This window comes from Juglans microcarpa x Juglans regia, chromosome 1D (genome assembly GCF_004785595.1).
Source record: "Juglans microcarpa x Juglans regia isolate MS1-56 chromosome 1D, Jm3101_v1.0, whole genome shotgun sequence".
Classification (NCBI taxonomy): domain Eukaryota; kingdom Viridiplantae; phylum Streptophyta; class Magnoliopsida; order Fagales; family Juglandaceae; genus Juglans; species Juglans microcarpa x Juglans regia.
In genome coordinates, this window is record NC_054594.1 from 46,702,646 (window position 1) to 46,726,154 (window position 23,509).

A 23,509-nucleotide genomic window follows, 5' to 3' on the forward strand; every position below is an offset into this window, starting at 1 on the left:
TGCTTTTTACTGATAATCATTTTCTCGGAAATAAAATTTCTGTAAAAACAACTTACAACATTGGAGCGAAAAATTCAAATATCCCGCTGTCAATCTTCCCGCACCCTTTTTTGTTTTGAAAAAACTCTAGAAGCTGAAAATCCAGGACCGCCATAAATATGGAACATCCTCCCAACTTAATGTTCGTAAATATTTATATCAATGATAAGCTGCATGCTTGATTAGATTGATTAAAAAAAACTCAAGGGCTTAACTTTTTATTTTTCTCTCTCCAGGCGCATCTTTTGTTTGCTATATTCTTATGTTTTTGCTTCTCTAACCAACGATCATAGAAAATAGGTTGTGAAAATCTCTTGTAGTTAATCCAAACCAACGAAATGCATCACAAATCATTTCACTGTGACTTCCAATCATGGTATTACAGTCTATTTTTCAGATTGTATCAAAACCGCTTCAAACGACTTTCCGTTGTGAGAAATGGGTCGAGTCAAGTCACTAGGCCCAAATCCCTCTTTTTTTATTTATTTATTGTGCTATATTTGTTAGTTTGAGATGAACAACGTTGGGGCCTCCCGCCTTATTAACTATTATATATATCATGTAACTATTAAATATATCTATAATATGCTTACTTAGAAAAAGAAAAAGCTCTAGAGTGAAAAAGATCAAACACGTGATATTTTTAATTTGAGTCTTTCAAATAGAGTATGTTATATACCACATTCTTAAAAAATTTACTTATTTCTTTCGCATTTGCTTCAAGAGTTATCTTAAAAAGAAATGTTATTTATCATCCTCACACCACACATCAACATGTAATTTATTATTTTTGTCATTCTATTTAAATACACATATTTACATATTAATATGTATATAATTAAATAAAATAATAAAAATAAAAAATTATATATTGGTATGTGGTGTACAAAATGATAAGTGGAATTTTTCTGTCTAAAAACTTTAGATATTAATCTACTGGCCAGATCAAGGTTATAAGGAGACCACATCCACAGAAGCAGCCAATTTGGACAAGATTTTCCACAAGCCTGATCAAATAGCGACTATATATCGACATCAAACCAACAATGCAGGTAGCAACCCGCTAGCTAGCTGCAGCCTGCAAGTTGGCCATCCGAATTTCAACAACAATATTTTACCATACTTGCTTTCGATGGGTAGGATATATAATATAGGCCTCCGCTATCGTAATTATGAATGAAACGTACCATTAATGTTTATCCTGATCTTTGAGTCTTGACGCAGTCAGTCTCACCCACTCCCATGTATGATTTTGGCAATTGGCATGACCCTCTCTCTCTATATATATTGCACTGCAAAGGATCGAGCCATGCATGACTCCACTTGAAATAATGGTATTAAATGTAATTGGTGGAAAGGACCACCAAATTTAAGAGGATAATTTCTATTAAAAAAATCAAATAGACTTGTATGAGAAGTTCTCATCATCTGGAGATTGTATGTAAATTAACTCATTTAAGACTATCAATTGAAAAATTTTATTTATCTTACTTTTTGCTTTCTATATAATAAACTGGATCTTTGAAAATTATACACCCATCATGATGCAATAATTAGCTCCTATTTCAAAGAAAAGACTTAGACTTGTTTGAACAGTGAGATGAGATGAAATAATTTTAGATAAAAGATGCGCTAGGAACCATATGAGTATGCGTGTAAATTCAAATCAAAAAACCGGTCCGGACCGGTTCTTAGAATATGAAAACCGGCCGGTTCCGGTCCGGTTCCGATTTTAGGATTTTTCAGACCGGACCGGTTGATAAAAAAAATATATATATATATATATAAAATAATATTTGTATTATTGTAAATATAAGTTTTATACAAAATATTATATATATTAATATATATTATGTATAATTATACATTTTTATGTGAAATTTTTATATATAATATATATAATTATATATATTCATATATGAAATAATTTCTTATTATAATTTATAAATTATTACATAAAATGTTAATACTAAATCACTAAAAGTTTATAACTAATACTAAGAGTCTAATATAGACAAATGACTATAGTTATACTTATAATTAATACTACAAGTTTTTACTAAAAGTTTATAACTAATACTAATATTAAATATATAGTTTATAACTAATACTAATATATAACTTATAACTATACCAATAGTCTAATATTAATACTATTATATAGTCTAATATATTAATAAAAGTATAAAACAAATTTTTTTAAATCAAATTTTTTTTTATAAACAAATTTTTAATAAAAAATTGTGAAACTTACATTTTAAAAAAACTGAAAAACCAGACCGGAAACTGGTAAAACCGAAAGTACCGGTTTAGGAAGGTAACCGGTGCGTAATCGATTTTGAAAAATACAAAATCGATACATATCGGTTCGGTCTTAGATTTTGTCCAAAACCAGACCGTACCGGACTGGTTACACCCCTACAAATGAGTGAGAATTCTTGTTTTACACCCACTAATAGACACATGACACATTGGGATTATAGCAATATGAGTAATAGAATTGAATGTAGGCTATTTCTCACACAATCATCTTCATCCCTCTCTCTCTCTCTCTCTTCTACCCACCACTCTCTCTCACTCTCTCCTTCGAAGGTGGGTATCTCAACCCCCTCTCTCTCTCTCTCTCTCCCAAAGAAAAAGAAAATAATCGTTGTCAAGTTACAGTCCTCTATTAAGCACAACAATTGAAGAAACATTTTTTTGGTATTATTCCATGTCCAAATTCGAAGCACAACATCCTACTAACTTTTTCCTTTCTCTTCTCAAATATAAAAATATTATCTCTAAAAGGGAGAGGAGAGTAAGAGGAGAAGAGAAAAGAAAGGAAAAAGAGAAATGAGAGAAAAGAGGGAAAGAGCTCGGGGGAGACAGGAAAAACTGAAATAGAAGAAAAGACCTCCTCAACTCACACCCACCATAACACATAAATCTTCTACGTATCTAAATTTTGTTGCAGGGTGTAAAATCTCAAAGGACACCTAATCTGGTATGAAACTTTTCCTATAAATAAAAGTTAAAAGTTAAATAAGATATTGTTAGAATATTATTTTTTAATATTATTATTATTTTAAAATTTGAAATAGTTAAATTATTTATTATATTTTATAGGAGAATTTAAAAAAGTTAATTAAAGCCCCTAAGTCGCAAGGGAAGTCAACTTTGAAAGCATATGCCTCGTCCATATATAAAGAGTAATATTAAGTACAAATTTCAAATATATAAATTTTATATAAATCATTTGTAAAAATTTAGGTCTCATTTAATAAAAAATAATTTTTTTTTTATTTTTTAACTAAAGTCTATTTTTATATAAAAATTTATACAAAATTTATCTATTTAAAATTTATATCAAACCATTCTACTGTATATAAATATCTGATAAATCTGGCGTAAAACGTACGGGGACCTTCGAACATGACTGCCACTGAGCTAGTCAAACTTTAGTCAAATTCTGATTTTTTTTTTTTTTTCTCTACCTGCTTTTCTACCTACAACATCATACTCGTCACTTATTATAAATATATTTGAAATATTTCTACTCCATGGTTTCAATATTGAACTTTCCAAAAATTATAACTAGTACAATAATATTAATTAATATTCTCTGATCTGTACTAGATCGACCAATATTATTGTGTTAATTTGGCGGATAATACGTACGTACCCTTATCAACCAATTAATAAACAGAAACTCAACGTACGTAGACATTTTACTCTAGCATCACTCATATCATTCAAATAAAAATAAAAATAAAAATATGAAAACTATGATCTTAATTTATAATTCAAGAAAAAGTCATAAAATCCAAAAAAAAAAATATATATATATATATATATATATACACATGCACTAAAAAAAGTGAAAATTTTTCATTTTCTTTTAGTTTTTATATATGGGTGCGAAAGGAAAGTACTATATATTAATTTATATCATGTCTCGAAATCAATCAAAATGTACGTCGCCCTAAAGAGAAACGATGCCATCATTGCTGCTTCCTAATCCACCAGGCACCAATTACGACGTATTTCATGCACAAACAAATGTACACTATATATGCTACAAGCTGCGTTGGCGACGTTCAGGCATTCAGCTCCTATATATGTTCCGTTCCAACCTGCTTTGCCTTATTCTTTGCGAAAATCCGACAACTTCATGTTGATTTCATGTTGAGAGAGATCAAGAGCTCCCGGTAGTGCTACTGGAGGCAATTGCGTCGAGTTTGGCTCTTGAACTGGCCTTATCCCCTCAGAATATTCATGATGATCAGCTCCAGTACTTGGGTAATTATTTGGGGATGGTAAGTACTCTTCTAGCTCTAGGTCGCAATCATAAGCTGCAATATTATTTTCAAGAATATTAGACTTTCTTGGAGATGCATGCAAGCTTTGGAGGCTGCTATGGCGATGGTTGCGCAAGAGGTGAACTGGGGACGTCCCGTGTGAGGGAGTCGCTGGCCTACTCGACAATGGTGAATTAGACTGCTGATCATGGGAATGATGGCTATGTTTAGTGTTCTTTTTTGCCGTGCGGTGCCAATTTTTTAACGCTGCTGCCACTCGATCATTGAAAATGGTGGATCTCATGTTAGTGCCCATCTGTACAATCAATAAAAACGGTAAATACAAATATATATATTTGTTAATAAATAACCTCTCATGCATTGGTGATGTTTCCCTCAAAAATTCTTTTTTTTTTTTTTTTTTTTTTTTTTTAAGTACTGCATGTGGCAATTAAGAAAGATAGACCTGAGTCACTAGAGCGTAGAGAGGCAAAGTCACATAGCTGCATAGAACTTGTACGATGACCCTGATCAAGAAAATGACATCCATGAGCGTGTCGTCATTAGACTTGATGAAAATCAATAATCATATATATATATATATATATATATATATAGGTGATCATGATTACTCTTAATCATCCAGTTAAACATGCTGCATGCCAACATGGGTACCAGTGTTAATGATCAATATCATGATGAAACTCACCCCATTGAGATTCTTACGACGATATCTTCGATGCGCTTATGGAAGCAATTACTCTTGCCAAATTCATACTGAATAGATGAAAATTAAAATATATATTAATATATGAGGAAAATTTGAGAAATTAATCATATATCATGTATTTGCTGATCCAGTACTATATATATAAGACAAGTAACAGAGTTACATATATAATGCATGTTTCAGTACTACTCAAAGCCGAATCAAGATTCCCGAAAAATTCTTATATATATATATATATATATGAAAAAGTGTCCAGAAACATTTTCTTTGATCTCACTTTAGGTCCCCTTTAGGAATGATTTTTTAGCACTATGAATGTCACACGAAGCTTTATAGAAAAATACTATTTATTATCTCCACATACCGACATATTATTTTTTTTTTCTTTGACTAAATGTATAGTGTATGGATGATGAGTAGATCAATAATTTAATTAGTTTAAAAAAAATAAAACTAAAAATAAATTAAAATAAATATGATATGGGGGATGATGAATAGTAAAACCCATCTTTCTATAGTACTAATGACACAGCTAGACATCATAATTAACTACTTTATACGTATAAGATGATTGAATAAGTACATGAGAAAAATAGAAGGCGTACCCAACTCCAAGCAAAGAATGCGAGTTGAAATGCATTCTGCAAATTACAAAGAGGCCAGAAGCAAAAGCCCAATGTTAGAATATTCTACAATATACATGGACTAGTGTCATGCATCATGCATGCATATATATATATATATATATATATATATTATATATATGAGGCATTCTATACATCAGCCTACAGCCGCAGCACACCTATGTGATTTTTTTTTTTTTTAACCCGTGTGCTGCGGCTATAGGCTGATGTTTATAGTTTTACTATATATATATATATATATATATATATATATATATATAGTATATATACGCGTTGATTTTTTTGGAGATACGGAAAATACCTGAAAGAGAACAATGTGGATAAGAAAGAGAATGAGCCGAGGGCGTCCAAACCAGAAAAGGTCATCACCTGGACGTACCACAGGCGTACCCTTGACCACATCACCTCTGTCTTGAATTCTTAGCCCCATTTTTGTAATGATCAGTTGTAGCTTTGCTCCCACCATCAGGATTATCTGTAAAATTCACCACAAGTTAAACCACATGACTTCCGGTCCACTGAACATTAAGCACCACAAAGATGAGAATCTAACAGAGAAAGCATGCAATAGGCGGATAGGAATGTAGAAAAGTAGTTTGTTTCTGGTTTTGATCTTACAATCAATGGGAGAAATGGTAGCCATAGATAAGAATACCAGCCTGTCCATACGTAGAAAGAAATATTACTCAGTTTGTAGTCAATATGGCGGCGATCCACGTACGATCATAAATTTCGACAAAAAATGAGAAGGGAACAAAAAGAATGGATCCTATATATAATGAAAAAATTTATTCATTATCCCAACTCCCATCATCCTCTCATCATCCTATTATGTGATATTAGATGATAGATTTATAAGTGAAATATAATAAATAATTTTCAATCACCTAATGTTACATCATAAAATGATAAAAAAATTATAGAAGTTGGGATGATGAGTAGCATTACTCGCATAATCCGTATTTGGGTCGGACAAAAGACAAACATTATGGTATTCATGTCAAGCTCAAATTTGACGAGACTCTAATTCCAAATATGTTAAAAACTGTCCAGATTTGTTGAGAAAAAGTAGTATTTAGCTTACCATATGTGTTCGACAGTAGGAATAGCACCGCAAAGAACCATATGATTGGACTGCGCATGATCAGGAGTAAGTTGAGGAGTTTTAAAGTGAATTTGAAAACGAATCAAAGAAGCATAAACCTGAAAATCATGTATGACCACCAACCTGATCCCAACCACAACTTTAAAATCCTCTTCAAGTGATCTGGTGATGTATTTTCGAAAATCAAATTTTGTTTGACTTTCGGGTGCCAAATGTGCCTGAAATCACCCAACGTAACATTGCATATATCGCGCAGCAGCTCCATTAATTATCAGTGTGAATTTGGATTTTCTCTTTTCAGACGAAGTTTTTTTAAAAAAAAAAACAAAAAACAAAAAACTGGCACTTACCATGATAAATCCGTGTCTCAGTGTGAGGTAATCAACTTTGGCAACTGACCTGAAGAACTGTCTGAAGAAACACACCTGATGAAAGGATCAAGGAAATTAGCTAGGGACTTAATTTAAACAATTGATCTGCATATATACTTGATCAGGACGTTCCATATTATAAAATCCATACATGCAGAGAAAGGTTCTATATACCGATTAACTTCTTTGTTCTTTACCAGTTAATTATGATTGTCAATTCACATAATTTACAATATCTCAGTAACTTACTAGCCAAAGGGAGATTGTTGACTCGCTCCAGAAGTTCAAATGCCTCCGCCCAAATGATGTATCCCTTGCAAATCTAAATCTCTCTGGATCTGCATTAATTATAGGATCAGACTGAAAAACTAAAAGCATTGAAAGAAGCATCTCCACCAATTAGATATATTTGTGGCGGGGAGAGGGAATAAAGATTATATATATCAAGTTATGTCAATTTATATATTTATTTTTATAAGATTTCTTTGTAATTAAATAATTTTTCATCTAAATATACTGTGATCGTGTTGTTTTTTTTAAAAAATTTTTATAATCTACTATGCTGAGCATTGTCAAAGGAAGAGAGAGAGAGGTCTCCCTGATCTTTAGAGCAACTGACCAAGTCCATACAGCTTTATTAATTTTATAAAATGAGAATATTTTTTTTATCATGTGTCAAACATAATTAATTAATTTTACTAGGCCAAGTGGTGTAGTAGGTTTCATTCAAAGATAATGTAAATTAGGCCCACAAATAATATATGGGAAACAATCAATGACCCATTGCGCATGCACTGATCTGAAAGTTGCATGGGACCTACCATTAGAGTATTTATATTCAAGTGTCGTTGTTTCATCCTCCCAGACCTTCCATTTTCTCATCTGCAATCCAAACAAGAATTTAGACATCCATACAATAGAGAGGGCAGAAAGAGGGTGAGGGTTGATATTGTAAATGCACGTTACTAAACTACCTTTGTTCTGCCCAAAGCCAAGGTGGCGATGCAGTTGAGCACATGAGAAACGGCTAAGACAAAGATGAATATATGGAGCTGGTGAATCGCATACGCAGACATAAAGGCAACTTTACCCTGCCAAAATACGAAACCAAAAGCACCTTAACCCCCCTAAATTCAGCTTCCAATTCATATGATCAAAGTCATATTTTTAGAAAGTCGAATCATGTTTTATGAGATCAGAGCATTAAACACCACGTAAAATATTAAATTAATTGGATAATATAGGACTAATATTCACAGCTATATTTTCGCCTACTAGTCTTCCTCCACAAAACCGAAAAATAAATAAATATTAATTGGTGATACGTACTATGTAAAGGAATGATAGAGCTGCATGCTTACCTTTTCTGCGCATTTGTCATATCCTTTTGTAGCTAACCTTCGCCTCTCACCGAAGCCAGATTCCAAAAATTGTAGTAGTTTCCGACCAGTACTGTTCTGATAATTTTTCTTTGTCTGACTCTTCAACTGTTCACAGGGATGCCAAGTGGCTCCAACACTCTTCGATATACATATTCCCGAAATAGGTTGTTGTAACACTGTTAGGAGCAAGGATATGAATCCCAGTAGCATCAGCTCTGACAAAAAACAACCAAAAAAAAAAGGGTTAGGCTATCTATGCATGATAACAGGCAACCATTTTTCAAAAACAGAAAAAAGAAAAGCGCCAATGAGCAGAATCATGTGAACTACCTGCTTTGATCTTTTCAAGTGCTTCGTAAAGAGCTCTCTTGTGTTTATCTTTTAGCCACTATAGAGATGCAACAACTTCAGTAATCAAGAAAGAATTTCAAACAAAAGGGAGGAAAAAAAATCAGGATCGAGGCAGTTCTAATGAGGAAGTTTGATATATAGCTCTGCCCCAAAAATGGGACAGGAATATCATGTTTTGGTTGTGGTTAAAGCTTGAAGTAGTTTAATCGATCCAACCAATTACAAAACTTCAATATCTAAGTCTGCTAGCTGTATGAAGAAAGTTTATTTCTTAAATTCCACCTAGAGCCAACTTATAAAGCTAAACTAAAGCGATCAATGCTAATTACTGGACAGATAGATAATGCTTACATGTCCAATAACATGAATAATATACTCAATGAAGATTGAAACAACAATCAACACGAAGCACACCACCGCAACAGCCCATGTTGGCGTGTCCTCCACTGTACGCTCATATTCCAGTTTGGAGGCCATCCGCTCGATGCAAAACCAATACTAATTAACGATGCTGAAAAAATTATAACGAAGGAGATTGCAGAGTCGATGACGGTGGAGGTAACCAATAGCAACCTCTTGCAAGTTCCCCACAGAATTAAAGATTAATTGCATGCAGTTCCTACATATATACAAGTATATATCGCTCTCTCCCTCTCTCTATATATATATATATATATATATAGTGTCTGTTGTTTATTATACGAAGAGTAATGTTGGAGTCTGATCAGAATAAAACATGGGACTGAAAAAGAAAGTCAACGGAATACAAAAGGACTTGTTGACAAATTCAAAGAGAGGAAGTTAGTCAGTCAGAGAGAGAGAGAGATTCCAATCATAAGACATAAACTATATACTTAAATCCCCCGAGCCTCCCCGAGGGGGGGCGAGTCTAGAAGAGAATTATCCCCAAGCTTTAAATAATTATTCTTCCTACCCAATTTTATTGACCTTTAATTTAATTAATTAATAAATGGATAATACACATTCCCAAAAGAAAACAAAACAAGAATAAAACTAATCATGATGTATACATGGAACAGGCTAGCTAGGGCGATATAAGTCAAATGCTCAAAACATTATAATAGACCTTGTTTAATTAGAAGAACAAGACGAAGTACGTACCTTTTGCCTTGACCGGCGCTAGTTTAGTTATCAGTTTTACCTGGGGGAAAAACTACTGGTACATTAATTGATCACTACCCGACCGATCATGATATGAGCTAGCTAGCTAGCTATACCCTTCCCTGGTTTTTTCTTTGATTAATTTCCTATCGCTAAAACCCGCTGACTAGGTCCCTTTTTCATTTTTAATTTCCAAAATATTACCATTATTAATTGAATATTGAATCACGTTTCTTCAATGACAAACAGTACTGTCAATATTGTTCTGTTCGACAGACATAGTATTCTAATTAATTTTTTAGGTAGGCTAAGAATTATATGCACTCAATAGAACGTGATCGATAGTATACTACTATCTACAAAACTGGCAAAAGACTACGTACTATGATGTTCTTAATTTATATATAATTTGGCATTTTCCATGAGGAAGGGCGAATGATATTCATGTATATGGCGACATCAAGCAGCTAGCCCTTCAAATTCAAACGGATCATGAATTAATGGTTGACTTTCGTATGCATGACGACGGACAAATTGATCCAGCAACTTGGATCGCTTGATGATCTGATTAGGTCAGTGGATCATGAAGATAGTCCAAGAATATGATGGTCATATATATTTCGACGTTATTGTTATAAAAACAGTCATCGTAATCGCGCGCTTGTGAAAGTTGCTTCCAGTGTTCCACGTACCTGACCGTAAACATATTATAATATGGAACTTGACGTACATGCATGCAACAGTTCCCGGCCTCAGAGTCCATGCACCCATCTAATTATATGGCACTTAACATGGGTGATGGGAGAGTACTTAGTTTGGATATACAGTGCGTTGAGATGAGATGAGATGAGATGAGATGAATTAATATTAAAGTTAAAAGTTAAATAAAATATTATTAGAATATTATTTTTTAATATTATTATTATTTTGATATTTGAAAATATTGAATTTTTTATTGTATTTTGTATAAAATTTTGAAAAAATTGTAATGATGAGATGAGATGAAATAAGATGAGTAAAAAGTCCCATAATAATTAGAGCCTTGACATTATATATGTGTAACGAATTGTTTACTATAGAAATGACTAATTTTAATATAAAATATTTATTTTCGTAATAAATAATTTACCACAAATAAGTTTTTTATTTTTTTTTGTAGTATATATGTATAATGAGCTTTAATATGAGCCTCTAGCTGGGATGAAAGTTACCTTTTTGCACAAAAAATTCTTAGAATAGTACTGTATTTATAAAATTTCTCAAATATGATCAACCATTGTTTCATACCAAATTATTAAGATTTTATGACATCAATATTTACAAATTTTAGAATATGGTAGAACCAGCAACCTACATTTATTCATCTGCATTCCACTATATGACATTAATCTGAAGCCGCCGATCTTCCACATATATTTTTTGGGAGACTCATTCAGAATTTAAGAGATAGGATAAGCCAAATATATAGTGAAGATATGAGTTGAAGAGTTTAGAATTATTGCATCATGTGTAGCAGTTAGGGGCATAAATTTCCAAAAAATGTGGGAGACTACTGATCACTCATCGGTTATCCTATCCCATGCATCTCTCTTTAACGCGTGCTGCATGCAAAACTTTAATTTATGCGGTGGTACTCCAAGAGCTTGTGGCTTTGACGTTACTTTTTTATTTTTATACACTACACTGATTTTAATGGTTTTTTTTTTTTTTTTTATCCTTACCGGCCCCTTCTCTTCTTTGGTTTAATTTTAATGCAGTGTTGAACAGGGAAAAAAGTTGCATATTCCAACAATTTTCTTAAGAAAATGAAAAACCAATTCCATGTGTTAAAACGGCCTCCACATCTTTCTTTTTCTTTTCTTTTTATCCTCAGCAAAACCTCCACCAATGTCAAAAGGCAAAGTGAAAGTAAAAAAAAAAAAAAAAAGCAACCGGTATGATCTTTGAAATAAAGGCAAATCCCATCTGGGTTCAAAAGCAGCAAAAGAAGTCTGTAAAAAGAGGACCTTGAGAGCTCTAATGCCCGTGCAGTGTAAAATAAACTGAACTGTCCCGTCTTAATTGCTAGAGCACCCAAGAACACAAACGTGGGAGATACTGAGAGATCAACACAAGATCAACTTCTTCAGCTAATAAAGCTGTTCTCTTTTGTCGTGAAACCATCTCCACCTGTAAAGTAAACCAAAAGCAACGCTTAGCACGGAGAGAGAGAGAGATCATAAAGCTTCGCCTGCAAATCTAAAAGTGAAAAGGGAAATTAAGCCTTTAGAGATACCCTGAACCGAGTTTTAGGGCCACCGGACCATTGCTCTGTTTGAACTTTGGAACTCGAAAAATGAAAAAACTAACGGACTAAGTGTCGTTTGTTTTTATTGATGAGATCAGATGTGATCAGTTGAAATTAAATTTAAAAATTAAATAAAATATTATTAAAATATATTTTTTTATTTTTTATTTTATTTTATGTGAGAATTTAATAAAATTGTAATGATTAGATCATGAGATAAGATAAATTGAGAGAAGTTGTGAAAACAAACAAAGTCAAGAGAGAGAGTGTGTGTGTTGGGGGGGGGGAGAGGGAACGCGTCCAAGTTTCTCGTAAACTATTTCAAATAAGCTTCAAAGTTGTACAACGTGTTAAGATATAAAATAAATAATAAAATATACATCTTCTCATCAGTTTAAATTTTTAGGATAAGTGATAATTCACAACGTTCCCTTTCATTTAGCCCCTAATTTTCTTTCTTTTACCCGACCAAAACAAATGCCATGTGAATTTGAGATTGAATGGTCCACGATTGTCGCTTACCAACGTATCAAAGCGGGAAAAAAAATAATAGAAGTATCTTACTCACCAGTAATAGTCCCATCTGGGTCGGACTTTGGTCATCCGGTTTTGACCGTAGGGGTAATCAGACTCGGCTCGTTTTGTGTTTTGGAAAGCACAGCACCCGACTGAATATATTCCAATGAGAAACACAAGCATGACAATGTTAAGAACAGAGAGCTTGTGCCAATCCCTTCTCACGTCCTCGAGCACCCCGGCCTTGCACGAATCGCACTCGTAGCACAGCAAGTTGGGCGCATTGTTCCACCGGTAGCAGTCAGAGTCTTGGGCAATCGTAGTTGCCATGTTGTAATTGCATGTTGTTGGTGGCTTACAACAACCAGACTGCACACAAAATCATGATCATTTGAATTACCGTAAACTAATTTATCACCAAGCACCCTGAAATTAATTTAAGCATAGATAGAATTATATATGTAGCTCTAATTATTAACCAGTAGGGGTTAATGCAAAAAAAAAAAAAAAAAAAATCAGTAGGGGCTAATTTTGTAATGGTATTTCTTTTCAGTATAGACTCATGAAAATTAGTGATTTGAAAATAATTATTTTTTTCAAAAGAGTAAAATAAGGCTGGAAAATGGAAATATATATATATAGTTACATACAAAAGGAGCCACATGGTAGAAATTTAAGGTTATAAGTACATGATAAAACGTAAATTAGGGCCCACAGATATCTCTAACCGCCAATAGATCAGGAGATCCGATTAATAAAGAAAAATCATTATCTTGAACTTATTTTGTCTTTAAAAAAAAAAAAAAAAAAACTCTTGAAAGAATAAGGATTCGTGTCTATAAAAAACTAATAAAATTTAGCCATTAATTAATCCAGAAAAAAAAAAAAGAAGTTCTTTCTTCTGAACAAAAAATGAACCAAAACAACTCAAATGAGAGAGATTATTTGTTAATGAATCAAATTTGACCCATACCCATGCAGAAATTTATCGGACAGAAAAAAAGAAATGTTGCCGTTAATTAACCGGCCAGCTGAAAACAAAGCGAAAAGATGAGAACTCGTTGAAATTTTTGCAATCAAAATGATGTCTCCCCAAAAAAATAAAAAAATAAATATCAAAGAAACTGCCACGTACGTACACATGAGTACATGTACAGCCATTTAGAAATTAAAAGCCTTGAAGAAAAAATTAGAACAAACTGATAATCGCGCGATCACCTGTATGGGAGACATGTCCCTCTCCAGATAATCAAGAGGTGTCCAAGAGGCAATCTTTTCACAAGCCTTGGAACCCAATATGCAACTCCTAATGGTCATCCAATACTGAGGATCTTTAATCCTATTCCTCAGCCACGGCGAGTAGTCTTCTAGACGATACTCCTTATAAACCCTACCTGGCACTGCAGTACCACCACCTTGGCTCGTCACCACGAACCCGAATACAGTGAAAGCCATTAGGGCTGCAATAATGAACAACATGACCACCAAGTAAACCCAAAGTGCCCATGCCACATGAAAGCATGCCCCAATGAATCCGGCTAGCGAAATAACGAGGACAACGAAACCTATGACAAGAAGTGGGGTCTGGAGGAAACTTTCACAGGTTTTGCTATTCCTCGCCATCCATAGTCCCGCCCCAATTATGGGTATCGACGCTAAGAGCGTAAAAAGGTTCAAGAAGCCGATCACCGTGTTGCTAAACCGATACATGATCTCTTTCAGCTCTCTTTCTCTGGTCTCTCTCTCTCTCTCTCTCTCTCTGGTCGCTTCCTTTTATTATCGTGTGGTACTGTGTTTTTCTTCAGCTTTCTCTCTCTTTAAATGGGTGGCATTGCTTTTGGTTTGTTTTGGATTCTGATCACATCTTGAGAATTCAAAATGTCTCTTACCTTTCCTCTATTTGCTTTCCGCGTATTAGGGTATTCATGAACTTTATTAATAGATCAGATACTTTAAAAGGGATATATGACTATATAATACTTAGTCACTAAGCAAATATATATGTTATAGTACTTAATGAGTTTGGGTACTAAGAATTAATCTTACTATTATTCATTATTTTATTATTACTTTTTACTACTATTCAATATTCTATCATTATTTTTTTATTATTTTTTCACTATTATTCACAAAACACTTGAGAATTATACCTCACTACCCAAATGCAGTCTAAAATAACATTCTTAACATTGTGCGAGCTGTGTCTCTAACTCGGACCATAATTAAGCTTGCATGCTCTCATGTATAGATGATCACTAGCTAGCATGCATCAAATAAATATTGGGATAAAAAAAAATATGAATTAGATCAAATCATGAACTAGCTAGCTCTCGGTGCAAGCCAAGCATATGCCGTTGAATGATGTTGATATTTCAGTTTAATTAAGATAGCTTCGAACCATGTACATGTAAGAATTTAGCTTACGATCGAAAGATGCTTCAATTCGCTGTGCATTCTACAAGGCAAGGAAAGAATATAAGAATAATTGGCTTTTTGGTAATTACAAGTTGGGTATTCATTGAGTTGCTTATGTAGCTATGGTTCATGGGCCCCATTTGGAATTCTTTTTGAAGAATAAACAGAACCAGATCATTCGATCGATCGGACTCTCTATGGGTGGTGGAGATGGAACATATAGAGGTCTTCTTATCCTAGCTCTCTCACATTCTTTGTTTAATATTGTCTTTATACGATTCTCTTTACGGCTCCACTAGACCTTGTTTTTTTTTATTTTAATGGGAAAATATTCCACTAGCTATATACAACTAAAAATAAATAGCAAGTGGTTAATCATGTTAATTGTCTATATATATTTCTTGTCCGTGTTGCTTTTCCTGTTTTTTCTAGTACTTCTGCTTTTCATCTGTACGTACTGCATGTAACTATAGATTTTCTTGCGTACATCTCGATCCATGCCTCTAGATGTTCATGATGTCTGAAACTCTAAAAAATGTTGCACAGAAGTAGTACTGTAAGCTAACATTAATTAGAATTCAAAAGACACTGTATATGTATATATATATATATATAGAGAGATATATCTTCACATATCATTCATTTTCTATGTAACTTTCTCACGTTGTGCTCATCAGGAAACTAACATTGACTAACGCCCTACCGAGACAACATGCATGCGTGTTCACACACGCAGAGTACCTTAAAAGTACAACTTGATGTCTCCAAACAGCTCCAAGGAATCAAACCATCGTTCCACCAATACTCTAATTATATACATACCAATTACATAATTATCATGATATATAATCATCGATACGTTGATGATCATGGCCCAACTGCTCCAAATTTATCCCAAGGAAAATACTTATTTAAAAACAAAAATCTAAAATTCATATTATAAAATAACTTAGGAGAGCAAGGTTAAGTAGTACTATATATCAAAGGCATAAATCATGACCATGCATGCATGCATGGGATTACGAATAGTACTATTTATCTTTCCTAATTAATATAAAATATTATATGTCAAAATTGCAAAAGGGATATATATAAAAGCTAAATAGGTAAAAGCATTTATTACTCTTTTTTTTTATTAAAGTTTGTGCTTTTTGACAAGGGACTGATTTTAAGATGCATCGGAGTAATTTTCATAGATCCGATAACCCTATGAAAATTTTGAAATTAACGACCGGATTCTAATTCCTTTATCATGGGATACTACTTTGTGAAAGCCCAGGAATGTAATGACCTGATGAGCATAGATCGATGTAAAGTTAAGGCAAACGTTCCACTTCAAAAAAAGTTTGAGATCGTGATAAGTCATGACGATGTGTCTGCTAAGGAACGTCCTGCATTGTCTTTCTCTGTACATTCTCTTTAATTTGGGTATTGGTGCTGTTTTGTTCAATTTCTTCATTGGTAGTTGCTGCCGATCAGATCCCGGGAGAGGAATAAACTTGAACTTTTTTTTTTCTCGATATTCTGGCTACATAACTGAGGAAACGCGAGCAGGGCAGAGGGCCCCTCGTCAAGGCCACTCGTTTTGTGACTCAATGGTGGGCCACGGTGCTCCTCCGTGGCTTATGGGGCCCACGAGGATGTGGGCCCTCTGTAAAAGGCCGGGCTGGAAAGAGTGCTCTTTCACAGCATCCCACCGAAGTCCCTACGCTTGGAAGACGGGCACATGTTTTGTACAGTAGTGATTGGTTAATCTTACTCGTCCACAATTTTCTTATGAACGGCCTCGATTGATCAATGAGGCTGTCCTTCAAGAAAAGTTGGACCCAAAACGTGATGGGGTAATGTGAGATGGGTCTTAATCTTGTAGTTAAATTGTTGTTTTGGGTCATTTACTCGTTGAAGGATGGTCTGAGATGGGGCGGGCCAGTATTGCATTTGTCCAGTGAATGGGGGAGCGGCATCTACTACACAAGGCAGGCTTTTGAGCCTAAGTTCCTTAGAGAGACTGCCAAGGTGTTATCAAATGGTTGCAGGAACTCATTCCTATTTTCAAACCCAAAAGGCCGCATCCAATTAGTATTCTCACTTCATTTCTTAAAAAAATAAATAAATAATTGGTATTCTCACTTTGAATTATGTTTCATATGAAATATTTAGGCATGTTTTGTTTTTCTATCTTATCTCATCTTATTTTATCTAATTATTATAATTTTTTAAAAATAAAATATAAAAAATAATTTAATTTTTTTAAATTTTAAAATAAAAATTATATTATAATAATATTTTATTTAACTTTTATCTCATATCATTTGCTTAACCAAATAAGACGATTAGAATATCTTTATTTTAGAGACGATTTACAAAAGAAACACGCCAATGAAACCTGGTGTGGTAAAATTTTTACAGGAGCTTCCCCCAATGAAACATTAAAGACGGTCTGGACTAATAGTTTAGAAATGTTATCATGCCCTCTTCGTTGATACCATTCATTTTACCTTATTGATGTGGCACTATAATATAGTGCCACGTAATTTATTAAAAAATTAAAAATAAGAATATAAAATGGTAGAAAAAATTTATAATTTTAATTTTTTTATATTTTTTAAATATTATTTTATTTAAATATATATTTTTATAATAAATCACGTCACATCACATTTAAAATATCGCGTCAATGAAATAAAGGGAATGACATAAAATAACTGAGAAGTGAGATAATTGCATTTTTTTTTTTTTTCAGTATCATCACTTTCAAAGACTCCCAAGGAATTTGACTAATGGGCATTGGAGAAGCCCACCTTTATCTTTAATTCTTTAATGACTACCGCTTTACTCTGCTTTCAAATTGCTACTGATTCAGGGCTTGGATATAAAACTTATGTCTCCTTATTTCTGGGATTAGCAATAGGCCTCGTTTGGTAAGTAAATTCATTTCAATTTATTATTATAAATTTTTTAAATTTTAATAAAAAATTTAATAAATAATTTAATTTTTTTAAATTTTAAAATAATAATAATATTAAAAAATTATATTTTAATTATATTTTATTATCTTAACTCAATTCAACATCTAAATGCAACTTAACATAATATTCACAGTCTAACACTTTTTTTAATTTCTGTCTAACAAATACTTCTAATTCCTGTTCACAAAAAGTCTGACAAATCAATCACCATTGTAACAAATATGTCAAATACAAAATACATGCTACATAAAATTAACAACACGTGACCAAGTTCATCATCATCACTGTTATTAAGCTTTGGCTTGCTTCCTACGAGTTTTTCGCTGGAGAATTTCTGTTACATGTTTAGATGGGTAAATTCATAAGATTGGAAAGCACAAGATGTACTCATTTTTAACTTCAAATAATATATTTGCAAGTGTTGATGCATTTTTCGATGATCAGTGAATTGCCAACAGTAAGATGACCATATCCTCTCAAGCGGTAGTTTTTTTATAGTGATGTGTTTGGAATGCTCATTTATGACTTATTTAATTATTAATTATTGAAATTACATGAGACAATGATTTACGTGATTTAGCACTAAAGTTGCATCTATCAATTTGGGTGTAAAATTTACTATAAATATAGTTTTCATCAATCTCACTAATGAATGAATTGAAGTTATGTGAAAATTTGTCTTGAACCTCTCTGATTCATTTCTCTCCAGAAGCCGATTACAGCCTAAAGGAAACAGATCATTCTTTTTGTTACCTCTTCCCCTTCTTAAAGTCCCTTATCTTTATTTATATCTTCTTGTTTAGCTTTATGATGTAAAATCAAATTGATATGGAATATCTAGATATAGATTCTACGTTAATTGTATTGAAATACTACTTTAAGAAAATGAATATGTACAAACATAGAATAAAAAACTTAATATCTTCTTTGGATTAAGGGCAATATTAATTATTTTCCCTCAAATCATATATTTATGCTTATTTTTTCATTGTTAGCAAATATTTGATTTCAAGTTTGGAAGTGATTCTGATTTTGATTCTGACCAAATTCTTAGTAGGATTCCTGTTTATTTATGTGTTAATTCTCATTCAATAATTTAGATTTTTTCATTTTTAGAAAAATCTTCATAAATTCAAATTTTGCATGTATTTCAGTCCGACTTGTGGGTTTAATAAAATAATTTCAAATTTTATTATTAATTAATAGGTTTTTAGAGTTTTCTCTATATTTTTAAGCGAATCTCGTATTTTCCATCTTGATCATATAGTAGGTAGTCTGTTTATTGGCATATATTTTTTGTTTATTGACACGCTAAATAGACAACTTAAGTATAAGTTTTTTACGTCAAATAATATGAAAAAATACTCCACTTTACCATAGGTAGAGTGTATACACGTTAACTTATAAATAGAATAATTTTTTACGGTTAACAATCCCAATATTAATGTTTAACAGTCAATATTTAGTTTTTTTTTTTAATATATATTTAAGCTTAGGCGACCCTACAGTGATGATGCAATATGATTGAGTGCAAAACTATAATGATGAAATATGATCAAGAAAAAACAAATTAAAAAAAAAAAAAATCTACAAAACTGGCACCCACTCTAATTATTTCACCAATTGACCCTGAAAATTTAGCGATTATTCATCTTAAAAAGCTCAGGGGTCACCGACTCACCAGTATAATATTGCAAACTTATGGAGTTGAATGTAAATTCCCAAGAAGGAAGGCCTGCAGTGGAAATACGTGAAACTATTATAAGGAAAGTTGGGAAGCGCATATTACGGACGGCGCCGGGGTAAGATTCGCCACGTCAGCCCTAGATTTATTTCACGCGCACATTCGGGCGTGAGGTGGAGTTGGCAGTTTCAAGCAAGGAACTTGAAACTTGAAAGGTGAGCTAGCACTCGGGCACGTGTTTGGTTGGTTGCGTCCCAAGGGGAACGACAAGGGAGTCATACGTGTGCGTCCGCACGTGTCGTGGTCGACGTAAGGCAATTTGTCGTTTCGCGGTTTGACTACTTGACTAGTACTAACGAGGCGGGAAAGTTTCGAGATTCCGAAAATGAGAATTAAAATCTACAATAATATAATATCATATTATTAAATAATAAAAAGATGATGAAAATTAAAATAATAAATAATATCACTCTAAAAATAAATATAATATACAGTATATAGAATAATAAATAACAAAACCTTTTATAAATTATTAATTATTATCAATATGTTCAGGAACTTTTTGAATTCCTATTCATCCTTTTTATCGTCTGTCACAATTAATTGTCTACTGACGCATGTGTGGATGGTCTTCGCCAATGACGTGCATTTATTTAATGCGTAAATAATAAGAAGAAATAAAAAGGAAAAATTAAAAACAATTTGCATCTGTTACTCTTGTATGCTTATCTCAACTTTTGGTATTTTAGCTTGGATTCATTTCACTTAGTTCATTCTTCTTAATTTAGAATTTCCGAATAATGGCTTGAGATAATTTATTAATTCTTGGAATACGTCTCCCTTCCAGATAAATACTCTACGAAGAAGAAGGATATTTATTTTTTCTTTTTTCTCTTATTTCCATGTCCAACAACCTATCTAACCTTTATTTTTAGTTTTTAAAAACTATTCTTTTTCGCAATTATTCCCAGCTCTCTACTTGGTATAAGATGTTAAATTTAGTGTTCGCCACATTCACCATTAACGTTATTTCATCTTACTTTATACAGAATATTTAATACAAGGAGAAAACTACTATGCCGCCCAAATGTTACCGTTCCATTTGACAGTTCAGTGAATTTTATTTTTTCTTTTTCTTTACTTAACGATTAAGAAATTAATTTTTAGTATATTGATGTATTTTTTATATATTTTTTAAAACATTTAAAAATAATAAAAAAATGTGAATAAAAAAAAATATTACTTTTATATTAGTGATCACTTTTAAGGATAAGCTGCAAGAGGCACAATAGTGCTGCTATTATTACAATAGCTTTTAATTTTAATATTATCATTTCACGATCTTTAATATTTTAATCATTGCATTCTTACCAAATACCCAACAATATCCATGATAGACTACTACTACTACTTATGTCAAATGCATCTAGAAGTTATGGATTTCACATGCGAGAATTATTGTTACACATGGTGCAAGCTCAATTTGTCAAGTGCTTCTTAAAATGGCCAAATTGGCACGTCGTGACCATATATGTAAGAAGGCTTTTCTCGCCTTGTCACGTCGTGTCGTTGCAAAGCTTGCGATTCGCCAACTAATATGCATAAAGTTGATTAGGTTATGTATTTAAATAGGAGATGTTTGAATAAAATATTATTATAATTTAATTTTTTAATATTATTTTTATTTTAAAATTTAAAAAAATTAAATTAATTATTATATTTTATCTGATAATTTAAGAAATATGTAATGATTATATGAGATAATATAGTTTAATTTTATATAACCAAATCGGCCATAAAATATTTTGTTAAGAGTATGAGACGTGTAATTTTTTTTAGAACAGTGGCTCTTACAAGTGTTTAATAGATCAATTTTATACAAATTTGTTGTAAAAAAGTAGGCTTTATTAATAAATAATAGTTTTTTCATGTATATTTTTTTATATGTGGTTCACTTTTTTACAAAGACTTACGAGATTTATATATTTGAGACTTATTCAAATCCTTTTTTTTTTTTATGCTCTTTTTCTTTTTGGCTATAAAACTCGAGCTTTCTTTCTACGTTGGGGGAAAAAGGCAACACATCCACCACATGTCCAAATGAATAATAAAGTTGGCAAGGAAGCAGCACACATCATTGTTGGCAATTCAAAATTCTGTAATCAATTTCATATTCTATCTTGCAAACATTTAGTGGAATAAATGTCTAAATATTTATGGTACGTCATTTTTCATTGTTTGGCACGATGATAGTCTATATATTCACAAACATTTAATTTTAATGCTAATAAAATGAAAAATACTGGCCTTTTGTTGAATTAAACTGTCATCCAAAATTGGTGCGACCTCAAAAAAATTACACAAGTTCACAAGAGAGTTGGTGATGGAAACAAAAACCATTTGATCTGAAATAGAAGACCATTTTTGCTATTTTTTTAATGAACAGGTACAAAAATTATTGTATATGTACTATTTTTCAAAAAATAATAGTAATTTATTGTTTACTCGTTATTCAAATTATTAGTAAAACTCAGGTTCAAATTTTAAAGAAAAATGGTAGAGCTATCGAAAAAGTGTACACCTGGTTTAAATCAAATCGGACCGATATATATTTATTAGTTTTTATATTATATTATATATATTATATGTTAAATTGTTAATTAATACAATATAAAATTATAATCTTATTATTCAAATCTATTAATCTTATAATATAAAATTAATATAACATAAAATTTATCTTACAATTCTAATATAACATTTGATATAAAATAAAAATAAAAATTTTATATTATATAGTATAAGATTTTAAATTTAAACATAAACATTAATATAAACTTATTGTTTATATATAAGAGGTAGAGAGTTTTAAATCCAAAATTTTCATTTGGAGAACTGGATCATATGCTATCAGGCCATTAGGCTCTTGACAATATTAACTTACTTTTGATATATAATATATATAAAATACATTTTTGACATGATAAATTATAATATATATTTTTTGTAAATATATTTTTACACATTTGATCATATATACTAATATAAAAAGTCTAGAACTTATATAGACTATGGTTAAATTCAATACTATATTAGTATGTGTTAATTATTATAAAATAATATATAAATACTATAATATAAATATAATAATATTATAGTATATATAAATATTATATTATTACAAACAAAGATAATATGTAAAATTGAAAAATCAGATCGGACCGAAATTGAAAGATCCGGTTTCGACAATGATTGGTCTGGTTTTGCTTCTTAAATTTTGAAAATCGATGTATACTAACTTCATTTTAAAAAATATATAAAACTAGATCAAATCGGATCAGTTATACCTCTAACTTCTAAATTTTAAATTAAAAAGAAAATAATCGTGGCTGGGAGTTGACACGAAGGTGTTGTCTTTTTGAGAAATATCCAAGGCTAAACCCGTCATTAAGAAAAAAAGGGCTGTGGGTGAGGGGTGCGCGTGCAGAACACCGCTACCCCCGAAATAGTCCCAAAAACCAGGGGCATTTTCCCGAGTCTGATTGGGAACACAGGGGGCCAAAGTAAAAAGGAAAAGTTGATTGGAACAATAACAAAAAAAAAAAAAAATTGAC

The 23,509-nt window shown here is 32.0% G+C and overlaps 2 protein-coding genes across 2 annotated transcripts; both read right to left on the reverse strand.

The window, feature by feature from the left end:
* Window positions 1-3,925: 3,925 nt before the first annotated feature.
* Window positions 3,926-10,488, reverse strand: LOC121264352 (MLO-like protein 12). The gene is made up of 15 exons (XM_041167491.1): window positions 9,254-10,488; window positions 8,882-8,939; window positions 8,531-8,766; window positions 8,144-8,260; window positions 7,991-8,051; window positions 7,419-7,507; window positions 7,149-7,223; window positions 6,922-7,016; window positions 6,778-6,827; window positions 6,312-6,352; window positions 5,995-6,168; window positions 5,655-5,690; window positions 5,029-5,096; window positions 4,786-4,846; window positions 3,926-4,635 (listed from the first exon to the last, which is right to left on the reverse strand). Exons 1-15 carry the CDS (start codon window positions 9,377-9,379, stop codon window positions 4,165-4,167), a joined length of 1,758 nt encoding a protein of 585 aa, XP_041023425.1. The 5' UTR covers window positions 9,380-10,488; the 3' UTR covers window positions 3,926-4,164.
* A 1,360-nt stretch (window positions 10,489-11,848) lies between these two features.
* LOC121264396 (tetraspanin-6) lies at window positions 11,849-14,708 on the reverse strand. Its single transcript, XM_041167557.1, has 3 exons — window positions 14,046-14,708; window positions 12,880-13,196; window positions 11,849-12,193 (listed from the first exon to the last, which is right to left on the reverse strand). Exons 1-3 carry the CDS (start codon window positions 14,535-14,537, stop codon window positions 12,154-12,156), a joined length of 849 nt encoding a protein of 282 aa, XP_041023491.1. The 5' UTR covers window positions 14,538-14,708; the 3' UTR covers window positions 11,849-12,153.
* Window positions 14,709-23,509: the final 8,801 nt, after the last annotated feature.